Source organism: Halichoeres trimaculatus, unplaced genomic scaffold (assembly GCF_033239565.1).
Source record: "Halichoeres trimaculatus isolate MK-OKI-2021-1 unplaced genomic scaffold, fHalTri1.1 fHalTri1_scaffold_6, whole genome shotgun sequence".
Classification (NCBI taxonomy): domain Eukaryota; kingdom Metazoa; phylum Chordata; class Actinopteri; order Labriformes; family Labridae; genus Halichoeres; species Halichoeres trimaculatus.
The window spans coordinates 26,019,457-26,046,099 of record NW_027437184.1 but is presented as its reverse complement, the minus strand read 5'-3'; the positions used below and the strand labels follow the sequence as shown (position 1 = coordinate 26,046,099).

The window sequence follows — 26,643 nt, the reverse complement described above, 5'->3', positions numbered from 1 at the left end:
CCAATGTACACAAGTGATAAACTGAAAATGAGTTAGTGATTTTCACCAGATTTTACCCAAATATCTCACTTCCTCACCATGACATTAAAATACTTCTTCTTAAGTCTCGTGGTGATGCATATCAGTTTAAAAACTCTGAGGTGAAACTTTCCCAAGGGGGTTGGCGCCCCAGTGGGGGGGTTATCAAACCAAATTCTGCCCAACAGTATTTGAGAACAATAAATAACCAACCAATGAATAACAAAATTTCTCAATAGACCTGTTGAATGTAGAGACAGACCAATAAGGATTTTTTGGGGCTGATACCAATACTGATTATTTGTAGGCAAGGAGGCAGATAACTGATATTTGAAGCCGATATTCATTTGCAGTCAAAGTGAAATTATTGGCGTAAAAAAATTTGAACAATACAAACTCCAACACTAAACTGCAAGCTGTTTTTTTAACAGCTCCCACGCTTAGCAGCATGTTTTATAAAGTTAAATGAAAATTCAAAAAAATAAATAGCTAAAGTTTTCTACAGTAAATAAAACTTTTACACAAATTTCTATGTAACTGCAATAAAACGGGACAGATTGAGTTTGTGCTGCCTTTTACAGGCATGTAATGCAGTTGAATTAATTTTCTATTTGGTTTTACATGACTGATTTTAAATGACCATCTGGGGCTTCCATAGGGTAGACAGGGAGAAATTCTGTGCAAAGAAGCATCAGAGCTAAAACAACTCAGTTTTAAGTGGGTTTTAGATCAGCCGTCAGATTAAAAAAAAGGCAGATCCCGATATGCCCCAAAATGCCAAATATCGGCCCTGATAATTGGCCCGGCCGATAATCAGTCCACCCCTAGTTGAATGTGCAAAAAAATCCATGTTTAGGCTCTCAAAATAGCAATCATTCTGTGAGAAGTTTGATGTTGATGGTGCAACATACTGTGTTTTAATTGTTCTGACTCGGTGTAGGTCACAGGTTGAAGAGTGTTAGTGAATGTTAAACAGCAGCAGTGTTGATCTCAGTTAATTATTCCAAGATTTACTTAAAACACAGTAGGATTAAAGCACAATTACAAACATTAGATTATGAATAAACATACAGAGATGCAGAATGCTTATTTGAAGCTATTATGTAATGCTTCCCACGTTGACTGACACATGGAAATGTTTTAACTGATCCTGGAGCCTGTAATGCATTAGATATTCTTCCTTATCTTCTCAAAGCACCTTTTCAAATGTTTAAGTGAACATACTTTAAGACTTTGAAGGACTCACACTTTGAAGTCCTTCTTATCACAAATTCTTTCCCATCACTCACTCATCTTGGCATTCATCCACATATTTTTCACTGCAGCTCCAAATTCCTACATAACTCAAATTTTCGAAACAATAAGAGCTGTTTCAGAAATGTCTGGATGGAAGCCAACGCTCTGCTCACAGGGGCCACTGAGCTCCTATCTGGAAAGGTTGTTCTGAACCATCACCTCACACATGAACACACGTTTACAAATGTGCGTGTGTTTACTGATAAAAAGAAGAGTCGATGTGAGAGTTGGTGCGAGTACAGTTTGTGTAAGCGTATGCATGCTGTGGGAGGTTGGGTATGGATTTGTATTTCTGCTTCTCTGCATCATCAGACGCAGAGAATGGTTTCTCACCTGGCAGTAAATGTGAACCAGGTACACCAGCTCCTTGGACTCATAGCCGTTCCGTGTCACTTCACACTGTTCGTCCCCGAGGGAGAGCTGGAGGAGACACAGAGGGACAGAATTTTATTTCAAGAGAAAATGAAGAATCGTAAAACAGAAGATCATCTTTAACTTCATAAACCCTCTGTTCAGTCTGCTACCGTATGATCGTGACTCACTGCAGTAGGCACACAAACTTTTTACAGTCAATACACACTCTGTTTGAAAATTGAGTCAGTGGATACTTTTTGATAAAGAAAGAGAAGGGAACCTAAACTTTTTCACCCTGTTATTGATCACAAAACACAAAGATGGAGTAAAAATACATTCACATGCAGAAACAGGAGCCTATAGAACATTGGGAAAAGTATTTCAATTTCTACTTAGCTAAATATAGTGCTATATCTGGAGTTGGAGCTCACAAGAGGTTGATTCCAAGTGTCTGAACCAACATTTCAGTGGCCTCTATTATGCAAGTAAGATTTACACATTTAAACCAGAATGATATGTGTTTGCTTTTAAATGTGGGCTAAGTGGGACGTTTCCTTTTTGAAACCAGTATGTTGTTCCTGATCTGACTACCCTTAACAGATGCCACAGCCTGACTAAATGTAGTACGTTTGAAAGGTATCACCAGTGATGACAGTGTGCCTGCTAGCTGATTGGCTGACATCAGTCAAGTGATCAGATGAACTTACATAGAGGAGTAATCACAACAAATACTCTCACAGTTTGGTCCTTCAGGTCTATAAGTGGTCAGAGAAACAGATTTGCTAAAGCTGTCACCTCTTCCCAACTAAAGCCAGATCAACAAATGTGAGCTACAGACTGATTTTGATCAGAAGTGGGACAACTCATACGATCCATGGTGAACTCTTCGCACAGCAGGGTGTCAATTGATTTAGGCAGCGTCTTCAAAGTGTGAAACAAAAACAAAGAGGAAACTCGAATATTCAGGAACTTGAACCTAAATATGTGTTGTTTTCACATTAACGCTCTCCTTTTGGCTAGAGGAAGACTTATTGGCACAGGAAGAGATTTTCTGACTTCATTTGGAGTTCATATCTTACTGACATCTTTTCATTCCTTACCCCTTGATTCAAAAGAAGTACTCAGGTGTTAAAGTAGATTTAACATAAAGCACTTTTTACTTTTGCTAGCAGACTGGTTCTTTTACCAGATACAACTTCAGTCAAATTTCATTGAAATCACTTTATTTGTACTTGAGTAGAATACTTCAGTCCTCTTTACACCACTGAAAAATCACAGTCTCCTTTTGTGTAGGCTCTGGTCATGGTTATGTCACTAAAGCTAGTTTTCAGTTTAAAGGTCCCATATTATGCAAAAATCACTTTACTAAGTCTTTTAGTAAAATTTGTGGGTCTTTGGCTTTCCTCCCAGCCCACAAAATGTGATATTTAATGACAAAACCAGTACTTAGTACTGCTTGTGAATGTAAAACCCTGACCTAAAACAAGCTGTTTGGATTTTGGGGATTTGCCGACGTCAGTGATTCCCTTTTTTGACCAATCAGGAGCAAGTCTGACCTGATTGGTCTACCGGAGCAGATTTCCCCTCTCCGCCCACTCCCATCCTCACTGCTGCTCCAGCAGCCATCACTGCTTTGTTTTTGGCTGTAAACAGTCATATAGTTCCATGCACAAGCTTCCCAAGAGCTGAAGGAAAAGTGCCAGCTACACTCAGTAAAACTGTTCATGTGTGTGCTAGTCACTTCACGGCCGACTGCTTTTCCAACTTTGGACAGTACAACAGAGGGCTAGCTAATAGACTGGTCCTGAATCCAGGCGCATTACCAACCATTCACCAACAAACCTCAGACCCTGGAAATGTGAGTATTTTAAATGCTGTGTGCTGTGGAGCAGATGTAAGAGCTTCCTCATCCTCAGTGTCCCCCCTGTCTCTGTGTTAGCTTCAGGATGCTAACTGTAGCTGCAGTTAGCCTGTTGTTTTAGCCTGTAATGGTACAGTAAACAAGCTTTGCTGTTTTCTAAACATTGTGCACTTGGAGCTTGTGGCGCCGCTCTCAGTGATGCGGAAGAGCGGGGCGGTATCAGCGGTGGCTCATTTACATATGAAGGCCACGCCCACTAAATCAGACCGTTCTGAACAGAGGAGCTATGAGAGCCTGGATGCTGCTGTGCTTGATTTATTGACTTTTTGGACCAAAACATGTTACTACCATTTCATGAAGATGTCAATGATCCATATTACTGTAGAAAATAATATGGGACCTTTAATGTTCACCTAGCTTTTTAAAAACATGCTATTGGTTTGAATGTTGTTGATGTACAATACTCCATATGAGAGAAAAAATCTGGCAGCATTTTCTGGTAATGCAGATCTAATTTGCCTAAAATAACGAGTTCAAGGTGATGGCAACGCCTCCAAATTCCCCAGATATGAATCTAACAGAGCACCTGTGGGATGTGTTAGACTGCCAAGTCCGATCCACAGAGGCCCCCGTCTCAAAACTCTCAGGACTTAAAGGATCTGCTGCTCACGTCATGGTGCCAGATACCGCAGCACCCTGTCAGAGGTTAAGTGGAGTGTGTGCCTGGATGGGTCGGGCAGTTTTGGCAGCTCAAGTGACGCCTACACATTCTATGACAGGTGGTCATGATGTGACGGCTGACTGATGTTTCTATAAGGAGGCCCGGTGTCGTGATCTGATAGTTACACCAAAGGAGTGTTCATGTTGAGTTCTCAGGCTGCTCTTCACACTTTTCCCCAAATGTGGTGTGGCTTTAATGAAGTGCTGGCAAAAGATGTTAAAGAAACAAAGGCTTTTGCCAAACAGTTGAGGGGACTTCATGAGGAAATTAATATTCAGGACAATATTAGTAATCTTGGTTTCCACATCACAGACCTGGCCTTTTCTTCAGGTTTCAAAGATTTTATTACTCTCTAAGTCCCAAAGGTCCCTTTCTACATTACTATAAATCTCATAAAAACAGAGAGAGGATGAAAGAGGGACGGTGTCAACATGAAGGAGTGTGTGGAAGTTTCAGAGAATGAAGAGAAAGTGTAAAAGAAGATTTGACTCTGAGCGGTAAGTGGAACAGAGCTGAGCGCCCACATGTTGATGAAATATAGATGAGCATCACGGAGACATCTGCTCAGTGGAAAACATGTGGACATCTGCTGACAGGAGAATCCTCTGAAGCTTTATTTTCTACAACATCACTGTCTGCTGTGTTTTAAGACACAGATCTCAGAGGGATCTGAGACTGATGTTCAATGAGGAGGAGTGTGTCACTGATTTAAGGTTATGTATTACCTCCGATGAACTCCCTCCTGTTTGTTCATGCTTGAGGCTTACAAAGCTGTGGGCCATGCAGATCAGAGAAGAGTCGCCTGATGCCTGGTTTATGAGCCTTTGGCAAAGCTCAAGAATTTATAGACAGGGTACATGATAAACTCTGACATGTCACATGAGTAAAAACCTGACACTTTTATCTGAGGAGAGGAGTGTCATTGGTCAATCATTTTTTCATTTTGTCTGGACGAGCATGTGTGTTTTTAGTTTTTTTTTGGAATGGTTAAATGATTTATTTGGCAGGATACCTCAACTTCTACATGATGGAGTGTGGGCCACTAAGTCTGTCTGTCTAAATACTTATGAAAGGCAAATAACAGGGTAGTGAGATATCAGGAAAAAGTGAAACTGCAATATACTTTGTTTTTGTATCAAATGTTGTGATATGAACAAACAATTTTGCAAAAAGATGTTTTTTTTATGTTTACACCACAAACAACATAATGGTAAATTGGAAATGGATTTGTGCTTTTGTAGCATAGGGACAGTGACAGTAGATATTGATGAGCAGAGTAGGAGCCATATAAACATCCCAGAGTTAGCAATACAGCTAATTTTTCAGCAGTCCCCAGCAGGTTGTATCAGAGTTAATAGAAACAATAAATCGTGATGATAAAACAACACATAACTGGGGTCCTGTGTCTTGCCCAATAACACTTCAGCATGAGACTGCAGAAGCTGGGATTGAACAACAAACCTTCCAATCAAGAGGTCTGATTCTACCTCTGTGCCACACAATAGCAGTGTATAAATATAATTTTGTATTGTTGTGGTAACGGCACGAAAGTGTACTAAACAATAATAAACAGTGTGAATTGAAACAGGATTGGGGAGGACATGTGGGAAAGGGGTCACATGGTGAAGCTGAACCTGGACTCTCTATTCAGGGGCCAGCCACATGGGTACACCATCAAGGATCCCTACATCTATAAATTCTCCAAGAATTTAGGATATTTCACTTTGAGTAACTTCACAAATTTCTAGTTTTTATGAAAAAGAGAAGCACTTTTTAGGATGTTCTAGCTTGTCAGATGCACAGGTAGAAGGTGGTAGTATTGCACCTTAAGCGGGCAAACACTGTGCAATGTTTTAAATCATTTGACTCAACTCCATCTAAAACCGCACGATGTAATTCCTGAGTTCAAAAGTTTGCAGCCCACGAATCATGTTCTCACACTGTACGACCCGATGCTCTGATGCGATTTCACTGCTGGGAGCTGGACTCTTGTATCCAGCTCTACAACGTCAAAAGGAGGAGAAGAAAAAACCCAGAACAAAAAAACAAAAACAAATGCATTGTCTTGGCTGTTTGTGCCATTCTTTGTGAAGAGACAACAAAAAAAGAAAGAAGAAGAAGAAGAAGACGTGTATGGACAAGGAATTGGCTGAGTAGCTGTGGGAAATACGGTCTCTCAACTTTCAGTGAAAACAGGAGGTGGGAATGGGTCCCTTACATGTTTGAAATGATACAGTACCGATCCCAGGAACTGGCCATCAGTATCAGTACTCAACGGTGCCAATTTTCAGTACTTTTTTGTTTTAAATTTGTTTAATAATTAAATCTCAATTTTTTATTCAATTTAACACATTTACTCTCCAATATGTAACTTTGCAATGCTGTGTTCATGTCCAGCATGGAAAATTGCCTACTTTTCCACTCCCTCACAGTCACAAGGATGCATTTAGGTACCTTAACATGATACCTTTTGGTTTTATGTGAATTGGTACCCGTTACTTTTGACTGAATTCAGTCGGTACCTATAAAAGTACCAAATTCGGTACCCATCCCTAAGAGGAGGTAAGCAGCGACAGCTAAATTGAACTTAAGACCAACTTCTACACGTCACTTCAGGGATAGCACATGCTCCATGCGAGAGGTTGAGGCAAGTGGGCTCGTGGTACTGCTCCTACTGTGGATACCTTCAGGAGGAGCAATCAGGATTTCAAACATGTTTGATTTTCTTGCGATCAGGAGCACATCCTGAGGTGTCAATCTCTCCTCGTTGCCCCACGACTACTACACGAAGCACAACACACAGTTGAGCACACAGTGTTTGCCCAGCTTAGGTAGAGAAATACTGTCTTGAAACATGAAAAGCAGCAGACGGATGTGGAAGGTGTGAACTGACTGATACACACTCTATTATTTGTTAATTCATCGCTTTAAAACTCAGGACTGAAGAACATAATCACATACTACATATTTATCTCATTCCATGCACACCTAACCAGATCTGTGATGTGGCTCATTTTGACTTCATGATTTCCAAACATCTGTTTCCCATTTTATACTAAACACCTTTACAAAGCAAACATTTATTTACTTACCTGTTTATTCAAAACGTCACAATAAAAGATTACTTAGATTAAAAATTGTACATTACAGTAACAAAAAGCCAGTTAAACAAAACAGCTGAAGCCATGATTTCTTTTTGTTCTTTCCCTGAAATAAACCCTACTGGACATATTTTACCTAGAGAACAATTCAATAACGTGTGTCTCGGTTCTGCTGTCTTCACACATAAACAATTAGTTTCAGTTCAGAGGCAGTCTCATCAGAAACAATGGGGATATTGTTCAAAGCCACTGAAACTGAAGTACCTGCTCTTTCTGTCTCTCTGCTGCAGGCCTGTGAGCGCTCGCTTCATCGCACTCATCTTTTTCTTATTAATGCTTTGATATTCCCTCTTTCTCTATTCTTCTCTGCTTCACTTTTTAGGTTAAATGTTTTTTTAGTTCTGCTTTCGCAGCACATACAAACTGAGAGCATGAAACTGTTCTCGAGATCCTCTGAACAAACACTGTCTGATCGATGTCATGGTGCCCGTGAGCGGGGCACAACACATGGAAGTGGTTTTGTTCCCATTAAAGGAGGATTCATTAAACAGAGTGTTAATGGAGGCCTGATGGTAAATAGTTCTTTCACTGAACAACAGCTTCCTCTCCAGTGTCTGTGTCGCTTTTCAGAGACACAAACTAGTACGACAGCAAATGACCTAATTACCTCTGTGTTGTTCAGTGAAGCAACAACAACACAGAAATGTTTTGTACTCGATGCACGGGCGAAAAAAGCTGTTCACTCAACAGAGGAGTCTCCAGAGTAATAAAAGCAACGTTTAGAAGAGTTTATAGAGGCAGATGTCAAAGCAGAGTTCAGCACAGCTTTCTTTCATTTAATTATGAGGGTTTGAGGTTTGGATTCCGACTTTAGGGAAAGAGCAGCTGCCCAGTGACCAGCTGTGACTGTGGAGACAAGAGTCAGTGTTTTGACGAGCTCCTGTAGAAACAAACAAAGACATCATGTGGGAAAAAAAAGTTACTGTTTGCAGAGAAGGCTGTAGAAGAATGTAAAGCTCTGCAGGCTCAAAAGGCTTTAATAGAAATGTGTCTTAAAGGTTTATCACCCAAGATAAAGTTTCTATAATGTTTGCCCCTTACCATCCTGCACTGTAATATTTTTGGGTAGTTTGTCAAAGTCGACCAAAAGTCTACTCTTCTGTTTTGTAAGCATCACCGTACGCAGAGATCAACACACAGCTGGCTTTAAATCCTCACAATATATCCAAATACCTGTTTTGTTTAACAGGAGCCAAAGGTTTAACTCTCTCTGTTTCCAACATGTATGTGATAAAACCAGTAAAAACACTAAACACAGCAGTTTCATGTCAAAGATTACGTCTCCAGCACTTTCAACCTGGTTTTGTGGGCTGTGAGCTGAGCTGCTGCAAATTCCATATGCTAACATGATACAAGTAGTTATCTGCATTGGTACATTGTTCAAAACTGTGATGGAAATATGAAGTTTAACACACATCTAAACTGTTGTTGAGTAATAAAACAAGGCGACAATGCATATATCCAGACTTACTGTGTGTTTCCATTGGATTCCACATTGTTGCATAAGAATGAATGACTTTGCAGCCCTGCTCACTTAAAGTCTTATATTTTGTTACATTAAAATTTCAAACTTAGCTTCAGACTACGGGAAAGTCATAAGACAGAAGTATCTGTATGATCAGCAGAAAGGCAGCGCTTATTGAAAACCCTGATGAACATAAGCCATTAAAAAAAAGAACAAATTTAACACTAGGAAAGCACTCAGAGAGCACAGAGCTCCACCAAGCATATTGTGATTGTCACCAACACTTTAGTCCTACTTTAATGTTATACTCCCTTTCAGCAGACTGTCTGCTACAATTTGGTGTTAGTTGCAGGTTTGTATGATAATTTGTTACCTGACAGTGTTGAAAGTTATGATGACCCAGTACATATTTCAGTTTACAGATCTTAGTATCCAGAATATTTACAGGATCTGGATCGTACTTTAACATCTGTCAGAAATTATGGTGACCTTGTCTTGTATTGTTCTGCAAAGCAATTTCACCATTTATAGTGGAGTTATATACACATATGGGGAAAACAGCCCTGTTTCACAATGATAAAGAATCCTTAAAAAAAGTCCTGGATCCAGACGGTGATCCAGATCGCCTCCAAAATTTAATCATTTCTTCCTTATCCCATTTTGAACATTTCCTGAAAATTTCATTGAGATCTGTCCGTTACTTTTTGAGTTATGTTGTTCACAGACAAACAGACAGAGAAAATCTCCCTAAAACATAACCTCCTTGGCAGAGGTAATGAAGTGAATTTAAGCTAAAGGTGAGGGTCACATAATGTAAAAATGTTTGGCAGGTATCCAAATGGTACCATAAAGATACTTCCATTGATCTGTTGTAGCCTGAAAACTTTGGGCCTCCCCTGTAGCTTGACCTGTTCTGTTGAATTGTAAGCCTTTATTGTGACTGTATAACAGGATACAACCAGAAAAAAGGCTACCAAAAAACTAAGGCTGGCTAAAGGCTAAGGTGTAAGAAAACTACTAAAGTTACTAGGTAGCTGCTCAGTCTTTAGTGTGTTTAAGCACACAGCGTTGTGTGAACACACTGATTTAAAGGAGTAGTCAGCAGTTTTACTCACATATACACTGAACTCTTTGCATATCTCCTCCAGTGTTTTGGGTGAGCTGCATGTGTGAACGCAAACAGTCAAATTTCTCACCTTGACTTTACACCGTTTTTTTCCGCCTGTGGTAACATTTCCACGAGGATCCAGGGTGAGTTAATGTGAGAACACAGCAGGTAAAAGCTGCCAGTGTGTGGGCAGAGGTGATGACATTTATATCATGTAACCAGAATTCAACTGGTGAGCAACCTGTGTGATCCTCATACACATTATGAAGCTGCTTCATACTCTTTTCTCATTGACAGCACGTCCTCCTCGCTACTACTCTGAGTATGTCTGTGAGTACACACAGCACTGGTAAAAACTGTCATCATCGTGTGTGATTGGCTCTACCTGCCGTGCTGGATATGCTGCAGTCTTAGCTAATTAGCTCCTTTTTAAATCTGCGATGTCTACTGAAAATTTACATGATCTTCCCTCCGATCGATCACAGCCTGGGCACAAAGACAGATGACATCAGCTAACAGAATTCCCAGCAGCCCTCACTCTAATGACTTAAGTTTACGTCAGCCAGGACGGCAGTATTACCTCACTGGAGAAGACACTAACTCATGAGGTCAGACACTATCTAATCAGACTCTGTAATGCCTCCAGTCACCAGCTTTCTGTCAAGGGGGACTCTTAACATCATAAAGTATTCTGTACAATCAATTCTCAACAATAAAAGTCTCTCATTTCATCGGTTTGTTTAATCTTTGTCAAAAGTGGCTGCAGACTTCCTCTTTCTGCTCTCTGTAGGTTTGCGTAAATGACAACAGAGAAGCTAGAGTTAACTTGTGCTCTTACACAACACTTTTCTTTGTTTATTCTCAATCATTTCTGTAAGTCAACCTTTAAAGGCTTTATTCTGCTGTTTCATGAGTATCTGAAAGTGAAATGCCAGATTTCTTTCTCTGAATATCCAGAAACACCTGATTGTGAACAGACATCAGCAACAGGAAGCCACAGGTGCTGATGTGACACATTAAAACCAATCATAACATCAGAAATCTCAGACAAAACATCTGGCCTGACCTCAATCTGCTCAAGACTTTGAAGCACAGCAGAAAGAACCCCTAATGCTGGAAAAGACAGCACAGCAACAATTACAGTTGGGTAATAAATAAAGACCTTTACAATGTTTCTATTAGACACTTTGACTTTGAAACAGGAATTCAAATGTTTGTTGAATGATTCTCAATGACTGTCAAATCATTTGTTTTGTTTGAAACCAATCCAATGAACCATAAAAGCCAACGGTAGTAAAACAGAAGAGCGCCAGAAAATCTTCCACTTCCAGCCTGAAACAGCCTTATTTAGAGTCTTTGACAGTTTCACTGACACGGCCTGTTTGTTTTCCAGAGGAGCAATCCTCAGACAACTCAGCACTCTTCAAAAGACAATAAAGGACGAACACTGAGAGAATGCTAACCTGAAAACACACCAAGTGCCAACAAAGTGTACTAGCATTAGCAGCACCTTTGCATGCATGTAGAGTTGATGCAATATTTTCATGGATAGTCCTTTAAGACCAGAAGACACATATGTTTTTCACACGTCAGGTCCAGGTGGCAACCTCAGGTCTAAGAATATGAGATGATGTAGGAGTGCTAAAATCTGCTGTTTCTCAAGTGTCTGCTTGAAGCCGGCTCAGGAAGCACTGGAAGTCACAGACACACCAAGCCAAAAAAAGCCATTTTCAAAGCAGAAATTAACCTATTTACAGCCTGGTTCAAAAAATGTCTCCTGTCTGAGTCGCTAATTTTATCATCTGCAAACACTGTACGGGGGATGAATTTTGAACTTGGCAGTTCAGAGGATATTAAGATCGGAAGCTCGCCCAATCAGAGGCACAGCACAGGGTCACGTGATCGGAAGGCACCCTATAGCTGTACTCGAAGCCCTTGCCACTACCAGTATGGCTGCGACAGCCGATCTGCTTCATTTTCCTTTTCAGAAACAGACAGGTGACATCAGGGAGACTACACCCGTTTTTTTACAGTCTATGGTCAGGTCAGACAGCGTCATCTATCTTAGCTGTGAAAAAAAAAAAAACAGTCGTAAACTGAAAAAAAATGTACAAAATCTTTCCACTCTCTGTGTTACAGTGAATCACAGCAAGTTTCATCAGTCACATGACTGGAAAGTGGTGACACCATCTGAAATGACCCACACATCACATCCGGCCTTAAAGGTATATACACGTGAATGTTACATTCCAGTACACCAGTTTAAATGGGTAATTCTTAACACTCTGTAAGCATTAGGGTAGGTGAAATTTCATGAATCAAAGTTTGCCACAGAATTAATAAAGTTTCAATACATGACCAAAACAATCTAGAAACTCAATGGACATCAAGTTTGAAGGTTTAAAGTTCAACAACACTAATTTAGCCAACGTTGAGTATCATTAATTTTGTCCCTGCAGAAATCTAAGAAACAGGACTCAATAATAATTTTCAGCTTCCTTTTCAGCAGCAGGGTTTTTAAATCAATAGTTTCTCTCGTTCGCCTCTGCTTCCAAAAACACGACGGACAGAGTGCACTCACACAGCTCCACTTTTCCCAAGGTGTTTTAAATAAAGAGGCTTACTGTGAGGATATGAAAGTTATATGTAGCAACATGCCTCACATCACACAGTCTGATCTACATCTGCTGACCCAGCTCTTAAAATCTGAAGATATATTGGAGACGGACTCTACAAAAGGAAGTGTACATTAACTTACCCCCAGCTGCATTTAACAGAGCCCACATGTTTGGAGCCATTCATGAGTCTGTACTTAGAGCCACACTATTTTAAGCAGAGGATAATACACTACAGCAAATGCTTCCGCTTTAAGAACGCTGTTTATCAAATTACAACTCAAGACAAGACGGTCCAGATCCTGAGCACCCAAACTGAGTGTCCTACTGGAAAGATTGTCTGCAGCTCCAGGCCTGTTGTCTGGTCTGCACACAACACACCACATTATAATTTGATTTGAGTCCAACCTGCGCTGCACGAGCACACACTGTCCCTGTAGCCCCAGGAAAGGGGGGCTGCAATCAGACCAGGGTTCACTAAAAGCTCTAGATAATACAACAAGAGGAGTTTGACTTTTATATGTATATATAAAAAAGAGACTAAATATTTAGGAGTGAGCTCATCTGGAAAGACTGGGGTCAGGTTCAGACACTACTTTATGGAAACAATGGAAACACAGGCAGGTAGACAAGATGACTGACCAAAGAGAGGAGACTGGGACTCAGAGGAATCAAAGTTTTAAAAAAGTTACATAAAAAGACTCCGATGTGTGGTCTGATTGCTGCTTGTTTGCATCACAATAGAAAACTCATTAAGCAGCCCAAAGCGAGATAAATTCAAAGCATAATGAGGAAAAGAGGTAAAGTTGCACCATTTCCCAACAAAGCTTTCTGCAGGGGGACAAAAAGCTGAAATGTACAGCCATGCTTCAGACACGAGCACTCCTGATGAGTCCTGCAGGCACACAAGGACGAGGGGGAAGCACTGATCTGATAACTGCAGACCAGCAGCAGAGAAATGAAAGAAACTGCTCAGAGAGAAGGACAGAAAGACGCTCAGTACTCACAGCTGGATTTCACTCCTTCCTTGTTTAAGTTCCTACACTTTACTTCTCTTCATGCCGCCTCGGTCGAGCCCCCCTCTTAACACTCCAGCACCTGTCTTCAGCCTCTATTTCTCTGTGCGAGTGTGAGAGCGTACATCCCGTCTCGCAGAGTCCTGTTTCACCAGTGCGGAACACAATTCCCCTCGGTGGGACGTAAATGTCAGCTCTGTACTTTCTTTCACACACAGTGTAAGCTCCTCAGAGTGCGATACACAGACAGGAGGAGGCGGGAGGAGGTAGCAGCAGAGATGGTGGAGAGAAAGAGAGGATGAGAGGTGGAGGAGGAGGTGGATTCTGAAACAGGACAGCTTTCATCTCCTCCATTTTGCCCTCTGTCCCATCCTACCTTTGTGATGCCCCATCCTGAATTTCTCCTGCTTGCTTCCTTCGCAACTCCACTTTAGTGTGCAGCAGTTAGCGGTGAAGAAAAGAAGACACAAGAACAAAAGAAGAGGTTTCTTTCAGTCCTGTTCTTCTGCCGACCTCACGCTCTGCTCTCCCTGCCCCTTCGCCACATGCTATTCTCTCCCTTTTCCCTCCTCTCCTGTGTCTGACATGCTGCTTCACCCCTCCCCCTTCTCTCCTCCTCTTCCCCCTCTCTGGTTGGTGCGTCCCCAGGACAAAGAGCAGGGATGGACAGAGGGAGGGAGAGAAAAAGGAAAATGAGCAGAGGAGGAGAGGGCAGGGGGTGCACTTGCAGGAGAGTGGTTGTATTTCCTTCCACATGTGCAGTCGACTCTGTGCTCCGTGGCATTTCAAATCTGCAATCTTGCAAATTAAAAGAGTCAAAGGCTGTCCAGGAATCACACCTCGAAGCACATTAAGTCATTTTCTCAATAAGTGATGCTTGCAAATGCAGAGAACAGCATGCAGCTACTCTGAGGCAAACCCTGCATCTAAAAACTCCTCCACAATAAATAACCACAGACTGTGGAAGCTCTCAATCCACCACACATGCAACGTCCAAATAGAGTCCCCGAAATATAGCTTTAAAAACATGTCTGCTCTCAGGTTGCAGCCAAAGCCCTCAAAAAAAAAGGAAAGAAAAGTGTAGGTTGCATCAGCGGCCATGACTTCATAAGTGCCATCCACACATGAGACGGATTAAAAAGAACTATTGCTGGAGAGGAGAGTGGAAATCCAAACAAACAGCCGGCAGCCTCTCAGAGGAGGACGACCAGAGGAGCCAAGAGAGACCACAACGATAAAGAGTGGGACAAAAACTCTCCCTGTGCAGCTGGGAACACAAAGTTCAGTCTTAGTAATTAAAAAAATCAAAAACAACAGATTAAAATTTTAACTAACTTTAGGTTTTGAGTTTGCATACTTACTTTGACTGCCAGGAACTTCATTCCTAAACAGAGCGTGATACAAACTTTAAAAGACTTCCTTCCTGTCAGCACACCTGCTACCAAAGAGGCCGAGCAGTGATCTGACAGTCAGCATCGAGCTGAAGCTATTCCAGTTTTCCAGGAAAAGCAGCGAGTAAGACGAGTCCTTCCTCTCATATAGCTGGAGCGAAGCATCAGATCATTCCCGACTACAACTCTGCTTATGAATATAGAATGATAATCCAAAGATGACCCAGTTCATCCAGCGCTGCTCTGCTCCTCTGTGCCACTGTGTGCCACTGACCGGTCGACTGGATTCATCACAGAGCACAAAGGGAGGTCAGATGATGTTCAGGAAGAGGGATACGGGAGACGTAAAGATTTTCTGACTTAACTGCAGAAACACAAACAATCATCACGTTCCGGGTGTAGAAATGTGGGATTTCATACAAACTGGATTCTGCAAGAAATTCAGCAGTGGAGTGAACAGTGGTTGCGATCCTGCAGGTTTTTTTTTCCCTGACAATAGATCTTTACTTGCAGATTTTTCCACTGCTGTTTCTGCAGGTCGTGCAAATCTACTCCAATAATGCTTAAGCTGTTCAGGAGAATGTTTGATCCTTTGACTTTTGTGTCTCGCTGTGCTTTATTTTATTGGTAAAAATATTAAAAAACGGAGTTGCACAGTTTTTCTCAGGCCTTTTCCAAAAGGCACCAAACTTTCTACAGACTAATACTATAAAAGTATTATCTTGGTGAAAAAGAAAAGTAACAGTGGATCAGAAACTGCACTCAACACGGGCAGGTAGAAACTTACAGGGAGGTTATCTGATGTGCAGCTAGTCCAAAACTTCTGACGGTAAATCAAAAGTTACACTTACGTAACATTTTTCTCGTCTCCCAAACACAAAGTGCTCTTAAACTACTACATGTCACATCCATTCTCTCCTTCACACTAACACACAGCACCGGGCTGCACACTACTGCTCCTCTGAGATTCAAACACATCCACACAATGACGACTGTGCTTTCAGGAGAACAGGGGGTTCAGTGTTTTGCTTTAAGACACTTTAGCATGAAGACTGAGGGTTCAACTGGCCGTCTGATCAATTCAAAACCGACTCAAGACGCCATGCCACAGCTGCCACTTTTAGGGATTTAGTTACAAATAGTTCGCAAAAGTTACAAATATCCACTTCTCAGATGTTGTAGATTTCAAGTTATAAAAAAACGACAATGTTTTGATGGTTCTATTCAGAGATAATCATGCTAACTCAGGGTTAGCTTTAAAGTAGGGATGCACTCATCCAACTTTTCTGGTTCCGATACCTGGGCTTTGGTATCGACTGATACTGATGCAGATCTGATAACAATGTTAAACTAGAAAAACAATGTTATATTCCCTTTCAGCAGACTGTCTGCTACAGTTTGGTGTTAGTTGCAGGTTTGTACAATAAACTGTTCTTGACAGTGTTGAAAATTATGATGACCCAGTACATATTTCATATTCCAGATCTTAGTATCCAGAATATTGCCAGGATCTGGATCATACTTTTACATCTGTCAGAAATTATGGTGACCTTGTCTTGTATTGTTTTGCAAAGCAATTCAACCATTTATGGTGGAGTTATGTACACATATGGTGAAAACCGTCTTATCTCACAATGATAAAGAATCCTTTTAAAAAATCCTGGATCCAGACGGTGATCCAGATCACCTCCAAACTTGAATCACTTTTTCTTTATTCCATTTTGAATATTTCCTGAAAATTTCATCAAAATCCATTTGCTACTTTTTGAGTTATGTTGTTCACAGACCAACAGACAAACTGAAGTTAACATTTATCTAAACTATGAAATATTTAATGTTTTCCATCAAAACAATTCTTTAGAATGAACAAGTTCTTTTCAAATGTAAACTTTTAAACCCTGTTGACAGGTAATGCAGCAAAAAAAAAAAAAAAAAGAAAGTGCATTAGAGGCAACATTTTAAATCAAGGAGCAAAGTGTGCTGGTAAAAAAAACCCAAAAAGGCAGAGAGCTGTTTGCCTGGCACCATGGATCTCTTCCCACCGATACAGATCGAGCCTTGAGGGGCATCAATACACCGATAACACCAATGGGTATCGATGCATCTCTACTTTAAAGCATGGCTACTTGATAATAACAGGGCATTATCCAGGCTGCTGCTCCAATGGTTCTCGTGTGCCACCTTTAACTTTCCATTAACTTTTAGAAGAAAAAAAAACACACCAGTATTGAAATTTGTTGGTTTCCTGTTTGATTTTGTAAGCTCAAGGGAAACATGCATAGAACCAGTACTTCTCCGCGTCTGTTAAATTTCTTCTCAGTCTTCTCACACTTGTACTCCTATACTACCTGGCATGCCAGGACACAAAGACAAGCTGCTTAAATTTTTGAGTCAAGAGAAGAAAAACATAAACCAACAGCCAACATTCAGTGTCCCAGTATGGATGTTTTTTTTGTTGTTGTTGTTATTTCCTGAAAGTTTTTCCTGTCAGTTTTTCAAATGAGTTAAGAAATTTTGTTTCTTGTCTTAAAGTGTCTCTGGAACAAACTGCATGTTTCCCAGATAGAGTAAATACTCCCATTAATGACATTTTCTTTCACATTTGATCACATTAACTAATCTGAGTTTCTTCTTCTGCCCAATAAAAACAATCCTCTGAATCAGCAGTAAGTAAGGAAGCACTGAACTGACGATGCAGCGGCTCCTGGCTCGTTAGCTGTTGCTCATCAATGGGGCACACGTTGACCAACACAGTGGTGAATCCTGATTTAGATGACTGAATGACTGACCATCTGAAAAATGTGGTGTCTTTGTTATCTTTATCAGCTTGATTTTCTGCAAATGGCACACAGTCCAATGAATAGTATCCATGTCGTCCCCTGATGACACGGATGGCTTCATGCTCACATTGCATTTTAATCAGCTTATTGCATCTCTTGTCTTTCATGAGACAGAAAAGTCTGTTTTCGGAATAAAACTGTTGCAGTGTCTTGTGAGCTGTTTCTATGTGATGAAGGTCATATCTAGTTGTAGTGTTTCATAGTTTGTCAATTCAAACACTTGATGTTGTTTTATAACTTGGTTTCAAAGTGGATGTCATCACATTGCTGTAGAACAGGTCCACCTACGAGGACAAATACTGAAACTTGAGCTCAAGCTGAGGATATTTTTAGAGGTACCGTCTCCAGATGCAGTCCTTGTGAGATGTAGAGAGACTTCTGACCAAATACAAGACTCCCAAGACTAATGGCTGACGCCGCAGTGGAAACGCCGGTTCAGTCCATGACTCATCAATTAGCTTTTAACAAAATTTGCTGCTGAGACTAATGGCCACTTCATCAGATACTTGCTGCAATGATTTGATGGATGTATACTTTTAAGTAATGAACGAATTGGCTAAACTCTACACTACAGACTCAGAACCACATCAGCTCTGTACACTGAATAACAAATAATAAGCAGTATAAAGTGGCAGACTTGGTGTGAATTCTTCATGACACCACTGTGCTTTTGTCTACCACAAAAAAAGAAGTCAAAAAATAAAAAAATGGAAAATCCCGGGCACTATGACTCGAGTGACTAACAAAGACTGCTACAAGTAGTGTTACACAAAGCCAAAACAGCAAAACTGCTCTGTTTAATCAGTTTGATTGGGCATCTGATGGAAAAATGACCTCAGTCTATTAGTCAGACTGAAGAACATGAAGACCCTGACTCAGATCTCTGATGGTGATTCATCACTGGTAGAGAAAAAGGAGTCACTAATGCCTCAGTCTCAAAAAAGAGGGTGGATATGGTGGAATAATAGGAGAGTTCTGTAGTGATTGAATATCACGGCTGGTCTCCCCTGACACTGTTTTCATGCTGTGGTATTTTTGTCAGACTGCAGAACTGGAGGGTTTTCTGGAGCAGGACTGCCTGCGGGGCTTCACTGCAGAGCTTCAGAGCTGAAGGAGGACGTGTGAGGGAGCTGCATCCAGAATCATTACTAACACTATAAAAAGTGATGTAGTGAGGCGCTGAGCAGAGCAATGGGATTTCAAGTCAGACACAGAGCGCTGTGAGGGGATGAGATCATGGCTTGGAGCTGGTTCACAAAATAAATCCCATTATAGTAAGACTTGTTTACTGTGAGTGCGTGTGCTCACACACAGATTGTGGAAGCACTAAAGACCCACAGATATGAGGCTTTTCAAGACCACTAGAGGAGAAAAAATAGGTTAAGCAATATGGCCCCAGAGCATTTAAAGCAGGAATAAAGAAGATCTTTTTCAATGTGGTGTTCATACTGCATAAAAATGCAAAGCTTCTCAGATAGATGCTTAATCAAAAGAAAAACATATTTAAAGAAAAAATACTGCCATGTTTTCTGCTTTAGACTCAAATGGTTTTTATGTTCTGCTACATGAGCTGCAGACATACAGACTGGTGGCCATTAAAAACTACAAGCAAGGGATGAAACACCTTGTACTGTAAAACAGCACAGTCTTTAAATAAGTTGTGATTTCTATGCAACTCCAATTGGGATTTACTGAATTAGGTACATTTAAAGGATCTGACCGAATTCTGTCAAAAGTACCGGGTACCGATTCATGTAAAATCAAAAGGTACCATGTTTAGGTACCTAAATGCATCTTTGTGATTGTGAGGGAGTGAAAGAGTAGGTGATTTTCCATGCTGGACATGAACACAGCATTGCAAGGTTACATATTGAGGAATAAAAATGTTAAATTTAAAAAAATATATTTTGTTATTAAACAAATTGATATTTTTTACCACATGAACACCTAAAAAGTACTGAAAATCAGTACCGTTGAGTACCGGTACCGATTGCCAGGTACCGTCCATTGGTACCGTATCGTTTCCAATGTGAAAGGTACCCATCCCTAAACTCCAACAAAGGAATCTGCATCCGTTTCAAAAATCCTTCATGACCTCTTGTGCAATCATAAACATAGCAGTAAAACTAACTAGTATCATTTTATTTTGAATCAAAAAGTAATACCAAACATCAAACTGAGGTGAATGATACATTCACTCTACTCTACAGTAAAATGGGATGTTCGATACCAATTTTTTTTAGACCAATACCAGTTCAATTATTCCCTCCTGAGTACTCACCTGTATTGAGTAACAATACTACTGGTACTTTTAAAACATAAAATTTCAACAAACAGTGAAGCATCATTTAGAACAAAGACAGAGCTCTCTCCGAGTTTACATTTTGTTTTCAACAAAGTAACAACAGTGCAAAATACAACTAACAACCGTCAGCGTTTACGTGATTTTTAAATAAACTGAAGTGCAAAATAAAAAAGTTCAAATGTTAACTCTTCCTAGTTCATTCATGCTGGTTCACACAGGACCTGACGCACATTTGTCGTGGTGTCAAACCACAGCAATGTAGTGCCAACTAGTGGCGAGGAGGACTAAGGGCATGGCCACACTGGCCATCTAAACTGTGCCGTGCTTAAGCACCATTACCCCCCTGCATGGCTGTTCCCCAGCTGGAGAGTACGGCCAGCGGTCACACTACCCCAATATGAACTAGACTTTAGCGGGTATCACACACACACACGGCCCGCCTACATCATCGTGAAGTGTCTGTTTACATGAAGCGCGATCACATCAGAGTCAGCACAATGAGACACAGAGAGCACTGCTACAACTTTAGAGACTTTTTGACTTATGGTAAGTCGTTTTTGTAAGACACAGCCCTCTTACAGCCCACTTCGTTTAAAATGATTGTCGAGAGATGTGTTCGCGGCGTTTATACGTAATGGATCACATACCCTGTCCGCGTGCTTGTGCTGCTGCATGACGTAAACCGTGCCGAAGCCCACCTCTCCAAAGCGTGCCAAAGCAGAGAAGTGAATTGTGCTCAAGCACGGCACAGTTGTGGTCACACTGGCCATTTGAAACATGCTTTAGGCCTGAAGCGTGCTTAAGCACGGCACAGTTTGCCAGTCGGACGTCCTTACTTAAGGTAAGATTCTTGACTCAATTTACAAGTACTTTGAAACAAGGCTGGTATCGTCCAGATACAGGATAATAGATACAGATACAGCAGAATTTAATAAACTACAATTCAGTCACAATAATGAGATATGAATAGGATAGACTTTGTCAAATCAGGGAGATCTGCCTTGGACTTGAGTGTTGCACACATCAAACTGCCTCCACAATGGTATCAGTAAATGAAAACACCAGTAACAAACAATCAGCATGACAACAGACACACACAAAAAGAAAGCTCAAAGAACAATGTGATCCAGTTCAAACTAAAATAAAGGACAAAAGAGTTTTTTGTGTTTGTTTGGAAAGGCATCTAGATTCAACATGGTTCTGTAATAATCAGCACTCATTAAAAACACCTGTGATGTTTTCCCTCTACAGAAGAAATGTGACAATTCACATGTTTTGTAGGTTATTCATACAGCACAGGATCTGACAAAACATAAAGGAAAAAGGGAACAAATCTTCCAGCAGTAATACTTGACTACACAGCCAGTTGTGATCGACTGCAAACAATTAGCTTGTTGAGTCAAAGAGCTAATGGTCTTCTTTGCTTTTGCAGGTCTTAAAGAGGCACCAGGACTAATTTCAGTCTGTTTGAAAACCAGGTCAATCTTTACACAGGAGCTTTCAGGCTGGGCTCTGATGTACACAAACCACAGCTTCCACAGGTTGACCTAAAGATAGAGCAGTACCAAGAGGAGCATGAATGCTTTTCTACCTCAAAGTGCAGGGGCACACAGTCAATACGTCCCTCTTGTTAATTCACTCTGGTCACTGCTGTTATCTCAGCTCATTATCAGCTGAAAGCTCATTACAACCACACACCATTGTCTCATGATGTAAGTAAAAGGGACAAACAAAGGTCATGACGTGCGTGTCTTCACAGTGCCTCCATGTTAAGGATTCAGAGGACGAATGGAATGTAGCAAACACCAAAAACATGTCGATATCCAGAGAGGCATTTTGATTCAGCCGTTTCTTCTCTTTATTTCCAGGAGGCCATGAAGGGGCGAGACGTTCCTTACATGCTTTCAGCGCTCCTGGAGTCGAGCGGTTCCTCCAGCAGTTAATGTTCCCACGTTCAGGCATTTCCCCCGCCGGAGGCCCCCCCAGGTCAGGTAGGAGAGGAGAGGACAGTTTGTGAAGTGTGAAGACGGAAAGAGGAATAAATCAGACCAGCCAAGCTGAAAATGCCATAACAAGAGAGAGTATGGAGCAGGAGTTTGGCTGGAAGAGTTTCCTGCTGACTGGATGGAGGCCAGTTAGGTGGATGGAGTCCAAACAGCAGACAGGAACACGAACATCACTCCTGGTACATGTTTGTACATCTGTTTACAGGACTGATGTACTTCACAAACATGTAATGTTCATGCAAACATGTACAGAATGTTTCGATGTTGGAGAGTCTGCTCACGTCTTTTAACTGCAGCTGTACTGTGAGATTCAGCAAGTCACACGTCAGCTGAAATCTGGGTTACTACAGCTGTATGAAAGTAAACCCAGGTCTGTAGAACTCAGCAAACAGAGAAATGAGGTAAAAAGTGAAGATTTTGTGTGCTTTCGGATAAAGATGCATGTAAGGATTCAGCTCAGCTGGGGCAGGTGAGGGGCAGGTGTTTGGTATGCTGAGGCAACAGTCCCCAACTCATCAGCTATAGGTATTAGGGGTGGGAGAAAAAAATCATTTGACAATATGAAAATCAGGATCCTTTGACAAATTTTTTTTTTCAAATGTAAATTCTTCATTTCAGTCTTTGTTTGTTGAACTGGATTGGAAAAAAAAGTTCCCACTTTTCTCCAGCAGAGGGTGAAATGTGTCTCTCTGACTTGCGTGATTGGCATTTTATGGGAAAATATGGCTCCTGATACAGTCAGCAGACATTATCACCATCATTTAACTTTTTCACATGGTTCTGTTAAAAAAAACAAACTTAAAATCTCAAAAATTATAAATATCAAAGAACTGCAATTTAAATCGAATTGGCACCCCAAAAATCGTAATAGAATTGAATCGTGAGATTAGCATATCATCCTAGCCCTAGTAGGTACAACACCTGGCTTTGACTCTTTGATGCTCACCCACCACTACCCTCCCCTGTCTTTCTTGAGCAGTGCTGTCCAACAAAGGCAAAGGAGCAAAAAAAAAAAAAACTCAAAAAGATTTAAAAAGATCTTTGAAAGTTTCCTGCTTCTACGATAAAATAAATGTATGAATTGATTTTCTGTATCTTCAGTGCCAACTATGGGCTGAAAGACTGTCAAAACACCTCCATCATGACGCTGATTTGTAAAGGCTCTGAACTTCCATGCATGCAAATAAATGAAAGCTGTGTTGCCACAATAATTCACACAAAGTGCAACTCGCTTTTATTAAATTTCAGCTTATTTGCATTTGTTGTAGCTGTAATTTGTTTACTCACTGTACGAGACACTTGAGAAACTTATGCTGATTTTGGTCCAACTTTGAAAAGCACAACAAGCTAGAAAAAAGATCTGTGCTGACACCAGGGATGTGCTGATAACTAGAAACGCTTTGTGACAGTCACTAGAAACTATTCAACTGTTATACAAATAGCACCCACGCAGAGGAAAGACAGAGAGAGACCCAAATGTTTTATGTATAGATATGATCTAGATCTACTAGTTTCACCACGAAAGGTTTGCATGTGACCACTTTTAGATTTATTTTTTCAAGGGATTTCCTCACAGAGCCCAGAGATCTGAATCTCACAGAATCACAGTTTTAGCTGCAACCTGCATGTACACTTCGTTCTTCTTCTTCTGTTATTAAATGGTGGTAAGCAAACAGCTTTCAAGTGAGATAAAGTCACACCGTTCTACATAACAACCAGGTACAAGTAAAAACAGCTGAATATGATGTTTATTAAGTTAACAGTTGCAAGAACTTTTTTAACTAGTGAAATATACAAGTTTTTTGATGCTCTTTATTTAATTCAAGGTTTTGAGATTTTTAATGCCAATGTCCCACGATGCATCACTGTTAGATACAATTAACCCTTTTTGAGCCAGATTTTGCTTTTAATTGTACTTTTTCATGTTTATTTCTGAAATATGAACATGTCCACTGCAGAGTCCAACCAAATTCAACATGACTCCCTGGTCAGAAACCATTCTGAGCTGACGAAACTCTACTCCATGAGCACGAAGGCTACAGTTAGCCAACATGATGCTACTAACTGCAAAGAGGATATGGCTCCTTGCCTCTCACTGGACGTCACACAGAAAATCAGCACTTGGATGGACATGAGGTTCACTAAACTCATGAAGGGGGGGTCAGTTTTTTTGAAGGCAACACCGAGCACATAACTGAGGCAATAGCACATATTTCAGACACAGAGAACAATGCAACATGTGGCTAACAAGATTAAAGCCTTTTAAAAATAAGTGAAAACCCTTCTGCCACGAGCCAGTGAGAGTAAAACCCAAACTTAAACTTTACCATTTGAGCACACTTGAGATTGAAAAGCATTTCTCAGATATCATTTGTTCTCATATTTTCAAGCTTGGGTTGTGTCTGTGGCAGGTACCGATCCATCTGTTCACGTACTCATTTATCTGCAGTAATTCAGTGTAAAGACCAGTTTCTGTTCTTCATGCAATCCAATCCATTCTTTTCTAGTCAGTTATGATTTTTTTTTAAAGTTCAGTTTCAGATTCCAGCCCTCCGTGCTGTCCGGCTGTAACGGCCATTAGACACAGATAAAAGATGAGGCTCTGTGTGTATGTTTGTGTGAGTGTGTGTGTGTGTGTGTGTTCATGTGCTCCCTGGCTGGTCTTTTGTTTCCTCAAACAAGGGCAGAATGAGTGTAAGCGTTACATCATCCTCGGCGCACAAGGAGTGCAGTGAGCTCCTCTGGACGAACATGTGATCGAGGGCCTGACATCACTCTTTGACTGGCACTGTTTGCTCTGTCTGCGCTTACACTCACTCATTTCTACAAGTTTTTAATCCTCAGTGGTTTAAAGATTCAGATTATTATGGTGGGTTTTCTCTCAGCCTGTGTGCCTTTAAAGCTCAGCATGCCTGGGTGTGTGCTGTCTTCAGTTTAATGCTGCAGTTGATGGATGGGGGTCCCACAGGGGGGAGGGAATTCATCCCAGTGCACCTTTCCTGGTCCTTTGTGAGAGGGGAGCAGCCAGTAAGGAGCGTATTGTGTTATGATGCAGACGGGACAGTGATGGAGGAATGGATGGATAGATAGAAGGAAGGAAGGAAAGAAGGAAGGAGGATGATGGGTGAGGGTGCATGCCTCCACCCCTCCCCCCCTCCAGACTGCTTCTGTCAGAGACTGAGGGGAGAAGACGAGGCAGAGACACATCAGCCGAGCAGAAACAGAGTGACCAGCCTGAGAGGAGTGTCAATCATTATCACACGCATGACCACACACATACACACACATGTACACACAGCTACACACACTCATGCTCCTGCACACTGAAGTCGGCCTTTATAAAACCATGAACCAGAAGAGGGGAGGGGCGGCTCTCACTGCTGTTAAACTGATTGATTGGCCGTGATGATTGTCCAAGAGGGAACACAAAAAGCTCTTTCTGCCTTTGTCTCCTCACACACACACACACACACACACACACATTACATTTCTAATGCCCTCTCAGACAATTGCCTGCAAAAAATAATTTAAAAAAATATAAATAAAAAATAACTCTGTTTTTAGTGTCTAAAAAATTTTGTCCCATCATTTCTGTGGAGCATAATATTTCTGCTGTCACATCCAGTGTCAGGGGTTGGTCTGTCTGTGTATGAACACAGAGGGCTTTGTGTTGTAGAGTTGAGTACAGTCATCTCAGTGTGTGTGTGTGTGTGTGTGTGTGTGTGTGTGTGTGTGTGTGTGTGTGTGTGTGTGTGTGTGTGTGTGTGTGACCTCAGTACGACAACAGGAACCCAGAAAACAAAGAGCCTGAAAATACTGTTGTGGTTGATGATTCTTCAACATGAAAAGCTGCTGCAACCAACAAACGTTTGTCTGGGCTCACTCAGTCATCATTGCATGGTTCATCAGGGCATTTCCTGTCTGTGTTTTGCCTTTTGAAAGAAAAATGTAATATTAAATAGGTTAATTAAAAATTAAAAGGAATGCAAATCACAATTTCTTCCCACAGAAAGTACGTAGGCTTCACAGTTCCTGAGCAGGTTGGTTGTCATTTTGGCGTGCATGCTAAAGGATCAGGCTGTTTACTCCATCAGTGTGAGCAGTGCATCTCAAGCTTAATGTTTGTCTTCTGCAGAAAGGCTTGACTGTTTCTCCTGTGAGCCACACAAAGATATGAGCCAGAAAACCATAAGTTTATTAGCTTTATGTCAAATATATTTGTGTCACAAGCATGAAAAAATAAAGTGGTCTGATCCTTTCCTTCTGTGCTCACTCTCCTTTTCCTTTCACACAATTCTTCTATTCTAAAGTTGTGTCCAAGACCCTTAGTTAATAAAAACATCTTTATTAGAGCCTCTGTCATGGCTGGGCGGTTGTGGCAACAATCAGAATCACAATTAATTCAACCTTCTTCCATGATTTAAGTAAATGCATGATTATCCCACTCTTATCTCAATTTACTCCAAACTAGAAAAGCACTCAGAGA

General features: G+C 40.9%; 1 protein-coding gene across 6 annotated transcripts in view; it reads right to left on the bottom strand.

Moving 5' to 3' along the window:
* The window catches only part of arhgap32b (Rho GTPase activating protein 32b), a 203,368-nt gene that overhangs the window by 59,691 nt on the left and 117,034 nt on the right, over positions 1-26,643 (bottom strand). For 3 of the 6 annotated variants that reach the window (XM_074671654.1, XM_074671655.1, XM_074671656.1), the window contains exon 6: positions 1,648-1,734. In XM_074671654.1, the coding sequence (XP_074527755.1) occupies positions 1,648-1,734 (87 nt within the window). Of the gene's footprint in view, positions 1-1,647; positions 1,735-13,606; positions 13,919-13,991; positions 14,130-14,976; positions 15,253-26,643 lie in introns of those variants that run through there. The other 3 variants (XM_074671657.1, XM_074671659.1, XM_074671658.1) reach the window with 3 other exon arrangements.